This window comes from Bombina bombina, chromosome 2, assembly GCF_027579735.1.
Source record: "Bombina bombina isolate aBomBom1 chromosome 2, aBomBom1.pri, whole genome shotgun sequence".
In the NCBI taxonomy this organism is placed as follows: Eukaryota; Metazoa; Chordata; class Amphibia; order Anura; family Bombinatoridae; genus Bombina; species Bombina bombina.
Window position 1 is genome coordinate 850,580,614 of NC_069500.1, and position 17,999 is coordinate 850,598,612.

Sequence of the window (17,999 nt, forward strand, 5' to 3'; positions counted from 1 at the left end):
TTATGTCCTGAAAAAACCCTTAACAACCAGTGACATACAGGGTACATTGTGGTCATTAAGGGGTTAAAGTAACATCAATACAATTAGTACATAAATTTCTATTGGGCTCCACTTTGGCATTAGCACATATAGCACATGTATCTTCCTCTGAATCAGACATGTTTAACACACTAGCAATAAACTAGCAACTTGGAAATGCTTTTCAAGTAATTTACAATAATATGAAAACGAACTGTGCCTATAAGAAGCACAGAAAAAATTATGACAGTTGAAAATAATTAAGTTATAGCATCAAATCTTTGTAAGAAATATACAATTTTAGCAAAGGATTGTTCCCATTAGCAAAGGATAACTAACCCTGGCAGCAGAAAAAATACACAAATAAACGTTTTTTATCACAGTCAACTACAATCTTCACAGCTCTGCTGTGAATGATTACCTCCCTCAAAAAAGGCTTTGGAGATCCCTGAGTTCTGTAGAGATGAACCGGATCATGCAGGAAGAAAATGAACCTCTGACTGAGTTTTTTGATGCGTAGTAAAAGCGCCAAAAATGGCCCCTCCCCCTCACACATAACAGTGAGAGAGATCAGTAAACTGCTTTAATTTAAACAAAACTATTGCCAAGTGGAAAAAATAGTGCCCAAAACATTTTTTCACCCAGTACCTCAGAGAAATAAATATTTTTACATGCCAGCAAAAAAACGTTTAACCTCAATAAATTAATTGTTATTTAAAACCTATTGCTAGTCCCTGCAAATTAGGTTAAGTCTATGCATACAGTATAAATCCAGTGAAGTACCATTCCCCAGAATACTGAAGTGTAAAATATACATACATGACAGCCTGATACCAGCTACATCTACTGCATTTAAGGCTGAGTTTACATCATAACGGTATGGCAGGATTTTCTCATCAATTCCATGTCAGAAAATAACAAACTGCTACATACCTCTTTGCAGATTAATCTGCCCGCTGTCCCCTGATCTGAAGTTTACCTCTCCTCAGATGGCCGAGAAACAGCAATATGATCTTAACTACTCCGGCTAAAATCATAGAAAAAACTCAGGTAGATTCTTCTTCAAATTCTACCAGAGAATGAATAACACACTCCGGTGCTATTATAAAATAACAAACTTTTGATTGAAGGTAATAAACTAATTAAATCACCACAGTCCTCTCACACATCCTATCTATTCGTTGGGTGCAAGAGAATGACTGGGGGTGACGTAGAGGGGAGGAGCTATATAGCAGCTCTGCTGGGTGAATCCTCTTGCACTTCCTGTAGGGGAGGAGATAATATCCCAGAAGTAATGATGACCCGTGGACTGACCACACTTAACAGGAGAAAAAACACACAAAAATAATAAATAAAACTTTTTAAAATCACAATACTTTTTTATCACAATAAAATGCACATAAATAAATCATTGTATATAGATGTATAATATACCCACATCCCTAAAACTCCTACAGTGTACTTTGCATGTCCTACTTTCATGATTAACCCCTAAAGTGCCATAACCTCCAATGCAACCTAACTTCACTAGATTATTAACCTCAGAATGCAAAATAACCCCCAACGCAACCTAACCCCTAAAGCAACATAATCCAACATATAACCCCACAACAAAGTAAAAAAACATGAAACCAACACCCCACAACAATACAATAATTTTGTGTAGAGTGAATGTTTTCCCTTTTGCTCCATTGTTCAAACTCCAATTTATTGTTCGTGTTTAAAGGGATAGGAAAGTCAAAATGAAACGTACATGATTCTGATAGAGCTTATCATTTTTAGACACTTTTAAATTCACTTCTATTTTCAAATGTGCTTTGTTCTCTTGGTATCCCTCGTTGTAAAAGAATATGCACATATCCTACACTAGTGGGAGCTGCTGCTAATTGGTGCCTGCACACATTTGTCTCTTGTGATTGGCTAACTAGATGTGTTCAGCTAGCTGCCAGTAGTGCAATGCGGTTCCTTCAGCAAAGGATAACAAGAGAATAAAGCAAATTTGAAAGTTATTTAAATTCTATGTTCGATCTGAATCAAAAAAGAATATTTTGGGGTTTACTATCCTTTTAAACTAAATTGACAAAAATGGTGAAATTTGAGGGTTTTTTGACTTGTTAAATGAATGTACATGTCTAATATATATAAATATGTAGTAACTGAGCAGGCATAAGGGCTCTTAATTCAAAGTATCCGATGTCCCAGGTATATGGAATGCAGGGCCTATTTTAAAGTGCCTGTAGTCATCAATTTCTGGATGAGCAGTGATAAAAGATATCCATTACTATACAATCTGTAGTATACAGAGATTTGCTTACTATATTTTATTAGAATATAATATCCACAATTTTTTAAAGCTAAAAATAAATGTCATTTACTTGACTTAAAGCTATAACAAGAAATGAAAGGCTTCACATGATAGGTAAGGATTATATACTGTTAAAAATGTCAAAGTGGCTTCCAACATGCCACATTGTCTACACTTTGTGAAACATGAGCCTATTGGGTATTGCATTGTAGTCATGCTATGCCAGCTGAAACAGAATCAAGGGAAGCAGAATAGCTTAAGCTTAGCAAGCTGTTTACCCTTCACTGGGTTTAGCAGGAAAAAGCCAAACAGTATCATATGAACAGTTGGGGCATAGAGCTGAAAAGTTTTCCAGAGTGCAGATTGTATGTGTGGGTTCCTATAGTGCTATGGGCTAGAATGGCTACATAAACTATCCCCCTTCTGATGCATTACAACAGTCTGTATAAACTCAATAGTTTAAATTCAATACATAAACTATAAACTAAAAAGCTTTTTTTTTTTACATGTAAAATCACTGGACCCTGCACCTTTCTTCATTTATTATAGACAACCCTTTTATCTAGGTACATCATATAAATCGAGCAACCATTATCAAAGTACATGTGCTACTCACTTTGAAAGCTTTAATAATGCATTGTTGTAAAAAAGATTTTATTTTACTTTGCATATTTGCCAAGTGCACTGCATATTGTGATGTTACTTAAAAACAATATTGTCTGCTTTGTTAAATGTTGCCCTAACAGTACAACTGCATATGCATTATATATATATATATATATATATATATATGATAATCCAATCTTCACTATATATATAATATATATATATATATACACACACACATATAATTACTCACACTCTCACCTCTAGGTCAGCTACCAGGGTGCACGCAAGCAAATTGAAAGTCCCAAAAACAGCATGCACTTACTGGATTTGTGAAAATAGTGCTTTATTGGTGTGGTGATAAATCAGTGACGTTTCGGGGATCTCACATTTATTTATATATATATATACATATATATGTGTGTTCTTCATCAATATACAAGATATCAAGGCTTTTTCCACGCTTTGAACATTTTTTTTTATTCTGGAATCACTGTTTTTATATTTAATATTTTTCTTGGACACAGATTTTATACATTACAAGTTGCTGGTGAGGGAGTATTCTGCCTTTGTTATTGATAACATGCACATAAATTTGTAGACACATAAACAGAACAGTGTTTGAACATTGCTTTAAGCCATGTTCTGCCTGTTGCATAATCAGTATATGACATGCCTCTGTACAATCGAATTACACTGCTCAAAATAGTACATTCCTAAAGCCATCTATTGAAACTGTCATGTTGCCTTCACACTAATGTCATATTTTAACCTATTGGAAACAGCAAATCCTATAGCACATTGTATAGGGATCCACTGCAGCCTTGTCTGGTTAAGGGCTGTAACAAGCATCTGTTCCGCATATACAGAAAATAGTACTTTAAAAGATAACAATTGTATATATATATATAATGTTTCCTCTTTATTTTCTGCCTCCCAACTCCACTCGGTTGTCTATACTCATATAAATAATCAGAAAAAGGGAACAGAATATAGAATATTCTGTTCCCTTTGAATGACCAATTTTGTTCAGCAGTAATTTTAAAAGCATCTAAGTGTGTGGCACAGTAAATTAAAACTCATGAATGTTATATTAAGGCAACATGTCTTAGGAAGTTAAGACAGAATATGCATTATGGTGTAATGCAGTGAGAGAGGGACATTCTGTACTGCTTTGCAGGAATTAATGGAGAAAACTAAGAAGGCTGCCTATAGCTTACTATCCAGCAATGGTTTGGAACAATGGTGGGTGCCCTAGGGTCTCCCAAAACCCTGAAGGATCTCCTGTAACTAGACTGTATTAACAGCGTTAGTATACCATACATTACTGAGTAACCAGTGATCATTATCATGTGTATCATGTTACAGGAGGTATTTGGAAATATTAGCAAAAGTAAGAAGGGTGGTGTGAGTGCTAGTCAAATGGTTAATGCTTAAATCCCTTATGTGGTCTGATAAATCTCAAATTACAGACTATTAAAAAGAGAAGTGAGGATAGGTGTGGGATAAGCGCTCCACAAATAGAGCTAACCAACAGATTATATAAATTATAAAATGAAATAACAAGAGGACCCAATGTTGCTAAGAAGTAAAAAAGTTTTTTTATATAATAAATTTATATAGCGGTTTATGGCAAATATCGTGTTAACACATACAAAATTACAAAAGATGCCGGCATCTAAAAACAATAAAACATCATAAATGTATTAAAAAACAAGGGGAATCGGCCGATATATTTAGGGCACAAATATAAAAATCGATGTTTAGATTCTGCGAAATATAAGATAAACAGTAGAAATATATCTATCGATAAACTTGATTAGGGCAGATAACTCTTATCACAGTAATCTTAACTCGTTATATATTACCAATACTTCAATTAGACAGTTAGTTTGTCAAGGCACAGTGCATGGTGAGGCGTCTAATCTGTTAGCCGTTAGGAGTAACTGTGAGTGATGAGTCATGAGGTTTGACGTCACGTCACCTGACTAATAATTTTCCTCCAATCCCTGTAGTGGGCCTGGACACAGTGATTGTTTGAAAAAATATGTCCCAGTTGAAAATATACAATTGTGTCAAAGTATGATTGGTATGTAACAGTTAGTAGCGATGCATGCAAATGTCCGATATCCAATAGTCTTTTCCAAATTTTGTAGCGGGTTGTTGTATCAGCGGCTTTAGATTGTGTGAAATGTTGATCCGTTCTTTTTTATCCGTTTTTTGTCTGTTTTTCAATGAAGCTCCTAAGCACTTTGTTGTTATCCGTACTGTTGTTTTAAATAAGGCTATGATGGGAGCGAGATGAAACAAAGGGGCACACAGGAATTATTCATACATCCGTCTCAGTGTTTTAATCAGAGATGGAAATGAACCGGTTTGCAGTGCCGGTGGAAGAGTTCAGCATATGGGTGGCTTTAAATAAAGTTGGAATTGTTACATACAGGAATTATTCATATGTCTTCTCTCCATATATATCATAGAGATATTATATAAATCAGTTATTAAATGTTATAAAAATGTTATAGGCAGAGACTGTGAATAACACGGTGTGAAACAGGCGGGCTTTCTATCAGCCAATTGGAATTAAGGTAGGAAAAATCTGATTGGCTGATTGAATCAGCCAATCAGATTGAAGTTCAATCCGATTGGCTGATCCAATCAGCCAATCAGATTGAGCTTGCATTCTATTGGCTGTTCAGATCAGCCAATAGAATGCAAGCTCAATCTGATTGGCTGATTCAATCAGCCAATCAGATTTTTCCTACCTTAATTACGATTGGCTGATAGAATCCTATCAGCCAATCGGAATTGAAGGGATGCCATCTTGGATGACGTCCCTTAAAGGAGCCTTCATTCGTCGGTAGTCCGTCGGGAAAGAAGGATGTTCTGCGTCGGCGGAATGAAGATGGATCCTGAAGAAGAAGATTGAAGACCCCGCTTGGAAGATGACATCGCCCGGATGGAAGACTTCTTCAGCGCCGCTTGGAGGATCACTTCATCGGATGGAAGACTTCTTCAGCGCCGCTTGAAGGATCACTTCATCGGATGGAAGACTTCTTCAGCGCCCCTTGGAGGATCACTTCTGCTGCTCCGGATCTCCTCTTCGGTTCCATCGCTGCTCGGCTGAGTGAAGACGACTCAAGGTAGGATGATCTTCAGGGGGGTAGTGTTAGTTTTTTTTTAAGGGGGTTTGGGTTAGATTAGGGGTATGTGGGTGGTGGGTTTTAATGTTGGGGGGGGGCTTGTATTTTTCTTTTACAGGCAAAAGAGCAGTTTTCTTTGGGGCATGCCCCGCAAAAGGCCCTTTTAAGGGCTGGTAAGGTAAAAGAGCTTTGAACTTTTTTTAATTTAGAATAGGGTAGGGCATTTTTTTATTTTAGGGGGGTTTGTTATTTTATTAGGGGGCTTAGATTAGGTGTAAGTAGCTTAAAATTGTTGTAATATTTTTTAAATGTTTGTAACTTATTTTTTTTATTTTTTGTAACAGCTTTTTTTTTATTTTTTGTACTTTAGTTAGTTTATGTAATTGTATTTAATTGTAGTTATTTGTAGTTAATTTATTTCATTAATTTAATGATAGTGTAGTGTTAGGTTTAATTGTAACTTAGGTTAGGATTTATTTTACAGTTGATTTTGTATTTCTTTTAGCTAGGTAGTTATTAAATAGTTAATAACTATTTAATAACTATTCTAACTAGCTAAAATAAATACAAAGTTACCTGTAAAATAAATATAAATCCTAAAATAGCTACAATGTATTATTAATTACATTGTAGCTATCTTAGGGTTTATTTTACAGGTAAGTATTTAGTTTTAAATAGGAATAATTTATTAAAGTATAGTGTAGTGTTAGGTGTAATTGTAACTTAGGTTAGGATTTATTTTACAGGTAATTTTCTCTTTATTTTAGCTAGGTAACTATTAAATAGTTAATAACTATTTAATAGCTATTGTACCTAGTTAAAATAAATTGAAAGTTGCCTGTAAAATAAAAATAAATCCTAAGATAGCTACAATATAATTATTATTTATATTGTAGCTATATTAGGGTTTATTTTACAGGTATTTAGTTTTAAATAGGATTAATTTATTTAATAAGAGAAATATTATTTAGATTTATTTAATTAATATTTAAGTTAGGGGGTGTTAGTGTTAGGGTTAGACTTAGGTTTAGGGGTTAATAATTTTATTACAGTGGCGGCGGTGTGGGGGGGCAGGATTGGGGTTAATAAATGTATTATAGGTGGCGACGGTGTAGGGTGGCAGATTAGGGGTTAATAAGTTTAATGTAGGTTGCGGCGGGGTCCTGGAGCGGCGGTTTAGGGGTTAAACTATTTATTTAGTTGCGGCGAGGTGCGGGATCAGCAGAATAGGGGTTAATAACTTTATTATAGAGGGCGACAGTATGGGGGGGCAGGATAGGGGTTACTAGGTTTAATGTAGGTTGCGGCGGTGTCCGGGAGCGGCGGTTTAGGGGTTAATACATTTATAAGAGTTGCGGCGGGTTCTAGGAGCGGCGGTTTAGGGGTTACTAACTTTATTTAGTTGCGGGGGGCTCCGGTATAGGGGGTAGAACAGTGTAGTTTAGTGTGGGTGCTTAGTGACAGGCTAGCAAGAAAGCTGTAAAAAAGCCGAAGAGCAGCAAGATCGGATGAGTGATAACTCTCACAGTCCGCTGCTCATCGCCCCGTACTTGGTGCGAGGCTTTTTGACAGCTTTTTTGATAACTTAGGCGAATTTTTGCAGGTCCGCGGCGGCGATGTGAGGCGAGCTTAGGCAGGCGTATTGGGCCGGGCGAAGGCAGGAAAAGTAGACGCGTTGATAACTACCCCCCATAGTCTCTGATTATATATATATAGTGCACTCTCACTTCATAAACAGCTTGCCAGGTTGCACGCAGGAAGATACGGTCCCCAAAATGTTACAATAATGGCACGTTTTTGAAAAGACTAGCGAGTGCAAGCCACTGTTAATTTAAAGTATATGCATATTTATACATGTAAACACATAAATGCACATGTGTGTATATATATATATATATATAGACATGTAAACATATAAACACACACACACACAAATATATACATACATACATTAGAGTCCTTTCCAGTCATTGTCATCTACTATATCCCTTTTAATATTTACCTTGTGTGCTAATAGTATTGCGTCCCTTTTGTGCTATAAGCTCCTCACTTGTGTGTTATTAGTATCAATGAGCATTATAACTTTTATGTGCTGATAATAAAAGTTCAATTTTACTGTATGTGCCTCCCAATTGCTTCTGCAACTAAAAGCAAAGCTCACTTCTCTGCAATTCCAGATGGTATATGTCTCCTTATTGATACTATTGCTTGTTTTTTATGGGGTCAGGTGTTCCACGTGGGATTTACTGTACTGGAACATAGCGGTGAGAAATCTGTATACTCTTTAATGAAACTTTTGCTGGCTGTGTAATTACAGACTACATTTATTGCTGATAGGTTTTTCATAAATCTCTCTTTGAGAGCAAGCTATAGTCAAGAATGAGACTAGTGAAATGAAAAAGAAATTACACTCTAAATTGCCCTTTAATGCATATGGAAGAGCAAAGACATGTTAAATAATGTTTTGCATTAAAAAAAAATGATATAAAAGCTATTTCAATTTAAATTAAAATCAGCAGTGTATACATGGTGGTGCCTTATGAATTCTAACTTTTTGGTGCACTTCAAAAAGATACATATCTTCAAGAAAAAGTTGGCTTACTCACGTTAAGAGCATCCATTTAAAAAAAAAAACTTCTGAAAACTTTGTTTTAGTTAGTAAAAAAAAAAGAAAACAAAAATGGAGAGTTTATTTACATCTAAGTAGACAATGTATGTTGTATCTTAGAAATAAGAAGCAACCAAAAAAATGTGCTTAAAAAGCTTGACGGTACTTACCAAATTTTTTATATGCCGTTGCTATAGCCTGGTTCTTTGCCAAATCCATTAGACCTCGTCCAAGACAGAAATGTGGAAATATTAACAAGGCTTCTTTGAGAATATCATTTATATTCTTGAGGTTCTGTAATTATAGGTAAATTTAATAAAGTCAAACCATTTGAAATAGAGATATAATTTAGTAATAGTTAATAGTTCATCACTATAGGTCGTATACATGTTTTACTACTCTTCTTGTGAAATTCTAATTTATGTATAGTACAAACTATAAAAACTGTAACCATTGACTTAGTATAGCGCTGCGGAATCTGTTGGTGCTCTACAAGTAACCGATAATAATAATAAGCAGTGATAGCAGCAGTAACTTGTCTTTGTATTAACAGGGCCCTCCCTCTGTGTGAAACAAAAATGTTGGTGTTTATTTGGTTATATTTCCATTATCTTTTTATAGAGGTTGTTATTTTGGAGGCTATGCTGTCATATGTATTTATTTACAAAATATATTGCAGCTAACAAGGGACACACACACACACAAAAAAACATGTCCTTATTTGTAACAAAAAAATAAATCATATTGTAGATGTTGCATAATGTAACTGGCACGAAAGTTCCTTTATTCAGAACTGTCATTGACAAAATGAATAACTTTAAAAGATGGAGAACTTTGTAATCATATACAATAGATAAAGTAACTTGTATGAGGAAAGAGATAATGAAATATATGAAGAATATCCTTGAGCAAATCAATGTTTTCATTTTCTTTTCAGAAGCAGATAAAAAGCAATGGTTGATATATTCTATTCACTGCTTATTATTTAATGAGGATGACATGTTTTGTTGATAAGAAACAAAATGTACAATAACGCGCACATTTCCAAGGCTGGTAGGCATCTTCTTCAAGGATGATTAGCTCATACAGAGCAATTAAGAGAAAGATAGAAAATCTTAATTAACACTTCATAGTCAGTTTCTACTTTTACAGATATACATGCTCAGGCAAGTGTGCACACAGCATCTATATATTTGTATTAGGTTATCAAAAGATCTAAAATTAGCGTTGAAAACAAAAATCAAACAATATTTCACCATATGTGCCTTCTAGTTGACACTACGGTTTTAGTATATTTCTAAAAGCTGGTAATCTGTGATCAGTGATATAGAGAATATTAGTGAAATGTTTAGGCACCAAACAGTTGCTTTGAAGCTGGGGCATACAGGCCCATTTATCAAGCTCCGTACGGAGCTTGAAGGGCCGTGTTTCTGGCGAGTCTTCAGACTCGCCAGAAACACAACTTATGAAGCAGCGGTCTAAAGATCAGGTACCGCAAGACCTTTGATAAATCGGGGCCATAATGTTAACTCTGAAACCGAGTTAGGCAAATAGCCCGGGAGCCAAATTAGGCAACTGTCTGTTTTTGAACAAGCTGTTGGCTAATAATTGGCTACTAAAATTGTCTAAAGGATAAAACTTACAAGAAAACACATTTTCCATAAATTAGAGGAGGGAAGAAAGAGATGTTATATGATAGAAACCTTCAAAGGTTTTAATATATCTGAGGCTGATAGCATTTGTTCCAAAAAAATAGCAACACCAGGGATGTATGTCCTATCCTTGTGTGTTCCATTGTGTTAAACATGGGTTCTCTAAATGATACTGAAAAACTCTATATTTATATATAGTACATTTTGTGCTCACTGCCTAATATTTTAGATGTTTTTCCTTATGGTACTTGATGTTAACTTGTTCCTGATACTGGTAATGTGTTTATTAAGGCATTTGACTATAAATAGTCCTTGCAGTTATATTTGTGTAACATTCCTGTATATCTTGTTTTTTTATTTCTTGTTAAGTGGAATATCATTGTTATGAATATGATTATATCATATGTCAGAGTAAGGGATTTTTAGATGGACATGAAACCCAGCATTTTTCTTTCTTGAACATAGAATTTTAAACAACTTTACAATTTACTATTATTATCAAGTTTGCTTCATTCTCTTGGTATCCTTGTTTGAAAGCTCAGAAATTCACTACAAAGAAAAAACTAAGCACACCGAGGACTAGATTAAAAGTGGCACGCTATAGTTAGTGCAGGTCGCAATAACCAATATCCTGACCACACTAACTGTAGCGAATCATTTCTGCCTGGCATCACTAAATGCCAACAGCATTTAACATTGCACAAGCAGTTTTAGTGAAATGCTTGTGCAACGCCGCCCCCTGCACATTTGCAGCCAATCAGCCGCTAGCAGGGGGTGTCATTGTGTCAATCATCCAGATGGTATCAGATCAGGATGATTGCAGTCCGCCACCTCAGAGGTGGCAGACGAGTTAAGGAGCAGTTGTATTATGACCACTGTTTCTTAACTTATGTTTCCGGCGGTAATCTACCCCCTACCCCCTAGTGTGAAGTGTAAGAGATGTAAAAAAAAGTGCATAGATACATTAAAATAAAGTGTTACACATATATACACTAATAAAAATGAATCCTAGAGATAATAATTAATATTAATTTCTTTTTTATAATGGTAAAAGTTATATGGTATATGGCAAGGTGTTTGAATGGAAAGGGCTATATTGTATGTATATATATCTAAATACGTGTGTATGTTTACATGTGCATATATGTGTGTATATATATATATATATATATATATATATATATACAGTATATATGTCTAAATATGTGTATGTGTGTATATATATGTGCATATATGTGTATATTCATGTGTATTTATGTATTTATATATATATATATACATTCATACATATATACACATTTACATACACACACACACACATATATATATATATATATATATATATATATATATATATATATATATATATATATATATATATATATATACTCACACACAATTTGAAGCCCTTTCCATTTAAATTCCTTAAATTTATTTTTGCTTAGTTGCATAATAAACAAGTGCACATTAAAAGACAATTATTTAACACTTATTCTGAATTTCAAATAAGCTGTAGATTTATTTACCCCTCATTTTCCAGCCCCCTGTATCGTGACATCAGCCAATCACAGATTAGTATATACGTATAACCCGTGAGCTTGTGCACATGCTCAGTAGGTTGCCCACAAAATGTGAATATAAAAGGATTGTGCAAAATTTGATAATGGAATAAATTGAAAAGTATCTTAAAACTGCTGCTCTATCTGAATCATAAAAGTTTATTTTGACTTGAGTGTCCCTTTAAACCTTGAAAAATAATTTTAATCAATTTTAATATTTAATAATGTGAATTTTATTCTAAGTAAAGAACGTTGGAATATTTAATATTCCAACGTTCTTTACTTAGAATAAAATTCTTTGTATTTTTAAATAAAACTATCTATCTTTCTATCTATCTGTATATATCTATACCTGAATATATTTATATAGCTATATATTTTACAAAAAAATGAATCATGCAAATTTAAATTTGACTTTACCTTTCCCTTTAATATATTTCAATTATATTAAATGTATATTTCTTATTAGTTTAACATTTTCTACCAATAGTTTAAGTTTATTTGAAGATGACTCTTGGATATGGAGAATTTATTTTTCCTTTTTCTGGTTATATTCCTACATGACCTTAGTTTTGCTTGATTCAATACATTACTTGTATTACTATGTATAAAACTAATTTGCCAAAAGGTAAAGACAAAATATTTCTTCCCCGAGATGACATTTAGTAATAATTCTGGGACTAGTTTTCACACAACTTTATACTGAGGAAAAATCATGTCAGGATCATCAGATGACAACAGGAAGCACTTTTCTTCTTTAGATTAAGTTATTGCTAGTATAAGAAAAAACAGCCATTAAGGTCAAATTCCAAAGGCAAGCTTCACTTCAAGTTCCAATGGGATGAGCAACCAAGCCTTTTAGCACCAAGGATAAATCCCACAGAGGAGAAAGAATTTGAAATGGGGAGTTAATTCTTTAAAATACCTCAAAGACAACAGAGGTTAATGTCTACTTATAGTCTAAAAGATATATTTTGCAGTTTCTTTAGTATTGATTCTTAAATCACCTTAATGCCAAGGAATTAAAGATACAAGTCTCAGCAAAGTTTCAGGAGAAAAAGCATTTGTTGGCTCTATTTGACATTGAGTTTGTACACATATTTATGAACACTGTACTAGATGGTCTAATTTTCTTTGACATTAAGGCCACTTTTCCTGGATAAAGATGAACTACTGGATTTTGCCAGAGGAAAATAATCCTCCTTAGGGGAAAGTTCTAGTACAGATTTTATGTTTCTAGATTTTAGATTTTTTTAGAGTTTTTTTTTTTTAAATAGTTAAAATAAGGAATTTCCCTGGTTTTGTGATTTCTCCTTACATCTTAAAGGGACATAAAACCCAAAATGTTTCTTTCGTGATTTAGATAGATTATATCATTTAAGACAACTTTCCAATTTACTTCTATGAACTAATTTGCTTCATTCTCTTGATATCCTTTGTTGAAAAGCATATATAGATAGGCTTAGTAGCTGATTAGTGGCTGCATATATATGCCTCATGTGATTGGCTCACCCCTGTGCATTGCTATTTCTTTGACAAAGGATATCTAAAGAATGAAGAAAATTAGATAATAGAAGTAATTTGGAATGTTGTTTAAAATTGTAGTCTCTATCTGAATCATGAAATAATTTTTTGGGTTTAATGTCCCTTTAATCTCTGGCTTAACATGTTTTAAATACATAAAACACATAAATGCATAAACATTTATAATTTACTTAACATCTTTGCTGCAATGCATTGAAGCCAAACTGTTAATAGAAATTAAAGCCATCAACTTATTCAGCAGAACTCATATACTGTTTGCATGTTTTTTAATAATGGTAGCTCCCTTATATCACTGCTGTTTTTAACACATTTTTTATAGATTTACTTTGATTTTAAATTAAAAAAGGGCACTGTTTCATATCCCTTTTAGAACTGTTTGGAAGTATATTTGCACAAAAGAAATGTTTTTAAAGCACTTTAAATTGCAATTTTATTAATAATTTATGTGGGGGTCAGTAAATCAAGAGCAGTGTAGATATGCGGCTTGTTACACTTAAATTTGTGTATCATGACTTCTTTGATATTGTGACAGTCCAGATTGAAATAATCTTGTAAGTGATTTATACCATGGTCCTTTAAACCATGGGGTTTACAGGGGGTTTACTGGGTCGCAACTTGTGTTTGTTGTATGAGAGTATATAGTGTATGTTGTATGAGAGTGTATGATGTGTGTTTTATGAGAGTGTGTGTGGTGTATGTTGCATGAGTGTGTCTGTGTTATATGAAAGTGTATGTGTGTGTGCTGCATGAGAGTGTGTGATGTATGTTGTATGAGAGTGTATGATGTGTGTTTTATGAGAGTGTGTGTGGTGTATGTTGCATGAGTGTGTCTGTGTTATATGAAAGTGTATGTGTGTGTGCTGCATGAGAGTGTGTGATGTATGTTGTATGAGAGTGTATGATGTGTGTTTTATGAGAGTGTGTGTGGTGTATGTTGCATGAGTGTGTCTGTGTTATATGAAAGTGTATGTGTGTGTGCTGCATGAGAGTGTGTGATGTATGTTGTATGAGAGTGTATGATGTGTGTTTTATGAGAGTGTGTGTGGTGTATGTTGCATGAGTGTGTCTGTGTTATATGAAAGTGTATGTGTGTGTGCTGCATGAGAGTGTGTGATGTATGTTGTATGAGAGTGTATGATGTGTGTTTTATGAGAGTGTGTGTGGTGTATGTTGCATGAGTGTGTCTGTGTTATATGAAAGTGTATGTGTGTGTGCTGCATGAGAGTGTGTGATGTATGTTGTATGAGAGTGTATGATGTGTGTTTTATGAGAGTGCATGTGGTGTATGTTGCATGAGCGTGTGTGTGTTGTATGTAAATGTGGTGTGTGTGTGTGTTATTACCTTTTACAACACTTTCAAGTTGGACTACAATCAGGAATAAAGTAAGCACACATTTTAGTCAACTTTGCCAAAAATTGCAGCTATCTTGTTGTATATTACTTCAGAAATGTTCAGACCAAGCATAAAAGTAGAGTCACAAAGGTTTGTGGTATAATTGCACTAGGTCTTTAGAAAAAAAAGTTTGAAGTTTAATTTTTTTTTACAACAATTAGCTTGGCTTTAAGCATTAAACTGGGGAGTGAAAAAAACAACACTTTTCTGAAGTAAAAATATCCAAAATAAACAATGAATGTAGATTGCATTCTTTAATATGCTTAAAGGGACATAATACTCATATGCTAAATCACTTGAAAGTGATGCAGCATAAATGTAAAAAGCTAACAGGAAAATATCACCTAAATATCTCTATGTAAAAAAGGAAGATATTTTACCTCACAATTTCCACAGCTCACCAGAGTAAGCGCTCTGTAATAAGTTATCTTTCAGTTACTGCCCTGCTGCAGGTAAGAAAAAAATGAAATGAACAGCAGCCAATCACCATCAGCAGTGCTGAGGTCATGAACTCGTTTACTATAATCTCATGAGATTTCACTTAACTCTCATGAGATTTCATAGTAAACTTCCTTAAACTGAATAAGGAAATAACATGAGTGTGCATGAGGCACGCTCCTTTGCAAGTCCCGAAACAGGCATTCTGATTTGCTGCTTAAAGTCCTTTACAATGGGGTGTGAATACTTAGGAGATTTTAGCTTTTTACAGCTATGCAGCATCACTTTCAAGTGTTTCAACAGTTGGGTATCATGCCCCTTTACTTAAACATTTAATGTAGTAAATATTTCTCTCCCTTTTAACTTTAGTTATAACATACACATACATAGATCTTTCTATATCTTAGATCATATCACAATCTTTTAGGAGAATGGATATAATTGACCACTCCACTTGTTACTGCTAAAAAGATGGCTCCCTTACTCCCCTAATGTTTACTGAAAGGATTACCAGTAAGGAACGGGATCCTGGTAAGTATTAGCTAGTATGAAAGCTAAGCTTCAGTGATTTTAGAGTTTTATGGTTAATTTCTTGCTATTTTTCCTAACCTCGCTAATATTCAGAAAGAAGTTGTGTACACAGCAAGTGGGTGCGAGAAAAAGACACAAAAACGACATATTGCAAAACATATAAATATTACTTGTGACATAATAAAAGTTAATGTCTGCCTTCTAAACTATGTGGCTGCTGACTGTAGGACATGTAGTTTATAATTAAAAAGAAACAAGAAAGAAGTCTTCAAAACTGCTACCTGGCACTGCTTAAAGGGACATTCAAGTCAAAATTAAACTTCATGATTCAGATACAGCATGCAATATTAAACAACTTTCCAATTTACTTCCATTAACAAAATGTGCACAGTCTTTTTATATTTACACTTTTTGAGTAACCAACTCCTACTGAGCATGTGCAAGAATTCACAGCATATACGTATATGCATTTGTGATTGGCTGATGGCTGTCACATGGTACAGGGGGAGTGGAAATAGACATAACTTTTCAATTTATTTAGCAAAAATTTACTATTAATTTGAAGTACAGACTAAGTGCTATTGCATTGTCTTCTTGTCATGCCTTTGTTGATTATGCAAATCTACAGTGTTGACTGGTCCTTTAAAAGGTGATGCATCGGCTTACAAGGCTCAGGATTTTTAAATTTCTCATGTAGGGTGTTGCCCTAAGCCCTTTTAGAACCACAACTCTATTTACCTGATAAGACTAGACAATGTAATGTACTACTCCAATTGAAATGGTAGTCTTTACTTTTGTGTTTTGTTGGCATAAGTGTATAAGCGTCTGACTAGTCTTTAATGGTTTACATTCATTACTTTCTTATTTGCACATTATGAAGGTAAGGCTATTTCTTTTGAAGCAAAAAAGTGTGAAATAACCTTTGTCTAGAAATGTGGGAAATGTTTATAACACTATTTAATCCTTATTACAAATACAAAATATGGTTCTTCCATTGAAAATGCTTAATGTTCTGACACTCTTCTTTTTAAAGTAATAGCTATCATGATTATAGGTTTAAGTACCAAAACAATATTAAGGAAACTAAAATTACAATGGGTTCTTCTAGGTGAGCATCTACTGTAGGTAATGTAATTGATCTGTTTATAATGGACAAATATAAGCCAGTACTTAAAAAACCAAGCATGGCCAAAGGTTATAAAGCCCATTTAATTCCTATATTTAGATTATATTGCTATTTTTGATGTGGAACAAAATGTTCAATCATCCAACTGGAAAAAGATATCTCAGATTCCATTTTAAGCTTAAGTAGTAACCTTTTTTTCCTAGCAGCTGCATTCTGACCATTTAGTAACCACGTCACTAACATCACTTTCTGTTGACTGGATAAAATATTTGTCCTTCATGTAGAACTTATAGAAATATTGAATCCTCAACGGTGGTTCTGTAGCCAGCATGGTCCTCTTGGTCAAAGAGGATGAACTGCAATTTATTTTGCTCTTTCTTTTAAGATTATGTACAGCTGCTCAGGCATCTGTGATATTAGGGGAAAATAAACACCAGTTTTAAGTTCCAAGTCTGAGAAAAAAACATGCACCCCCTATTGATTGAGCAGCTGGGAATTGACTGAAGAGCTGGTGTAGTTAATGACTGCTGTTGGATGCCATCAAATCCACATCTGGATAGTCCTGCTGTTTTGTTTTCCTGTTTATATTTTTTCTTCTGTTGAGCTGTCATTCTGTCTGATATATTATGATTTAAAAGTAGCCAGTCCTGTAGTTCAGTTTCACTGTAAGATAAATGTCTTTTAAATTCTCTGCACGTTTCTTGACCCTATGGAACAATGAACAAATGTCCCTGAGGCTTGACTTTTCAATCTTTCTTGAAAATGTATATGAAAAATTGGTGTAATGTTGTCATTGAAAATGTCACAATACCAGAGATATTGTTCTCATTTCCAGGATATTTGAGAGCAAAATAAATCCCTCTGGTCTCCGTCTTCCCTGTAAATATTGTCCCTGACAACAAGATACTCCCCAGCTCAAATTGCTGGAATAGGGTTTGTATAGGGAATGCCACCAATATAGATGTGTTTGAGATGAGTAGGAAATGGAATCTTGTGGGGCAGACTGTCTTTCAAGTTCTATTTCTTTAGGAAGTGCTGCTGTAATGGACACATTCTTGTCATTTTAACAACACAG

The 17,999-nt window shown here is 34.2% G+C and overlaps 1 protein-coding gene across 1 annotated transcript in view; it reads right to left on the bottom strand.

The window, feature by feature from the left end:
- LOC128649747 (phospholipid-transporting ATPase ABCA1-like) overlaps window positions 1-17,999 on the bottom strand; it is a 2,013,556-nt gene that overhangs the window by 437,342 nt on the left and 1,558,215 nt on the right. Inside the window, exon 39 of the mRNA XM_053703184.1 lies at window positions 8,851-8,974. Within this exon, the coding sequence (XP_053559159.1) occupies window positions 8,851-8,974 (124 nt within the window). The remainder of the gene's footprint in view (window positions 1-8,850; window positions 8,975-17,999) is intronic.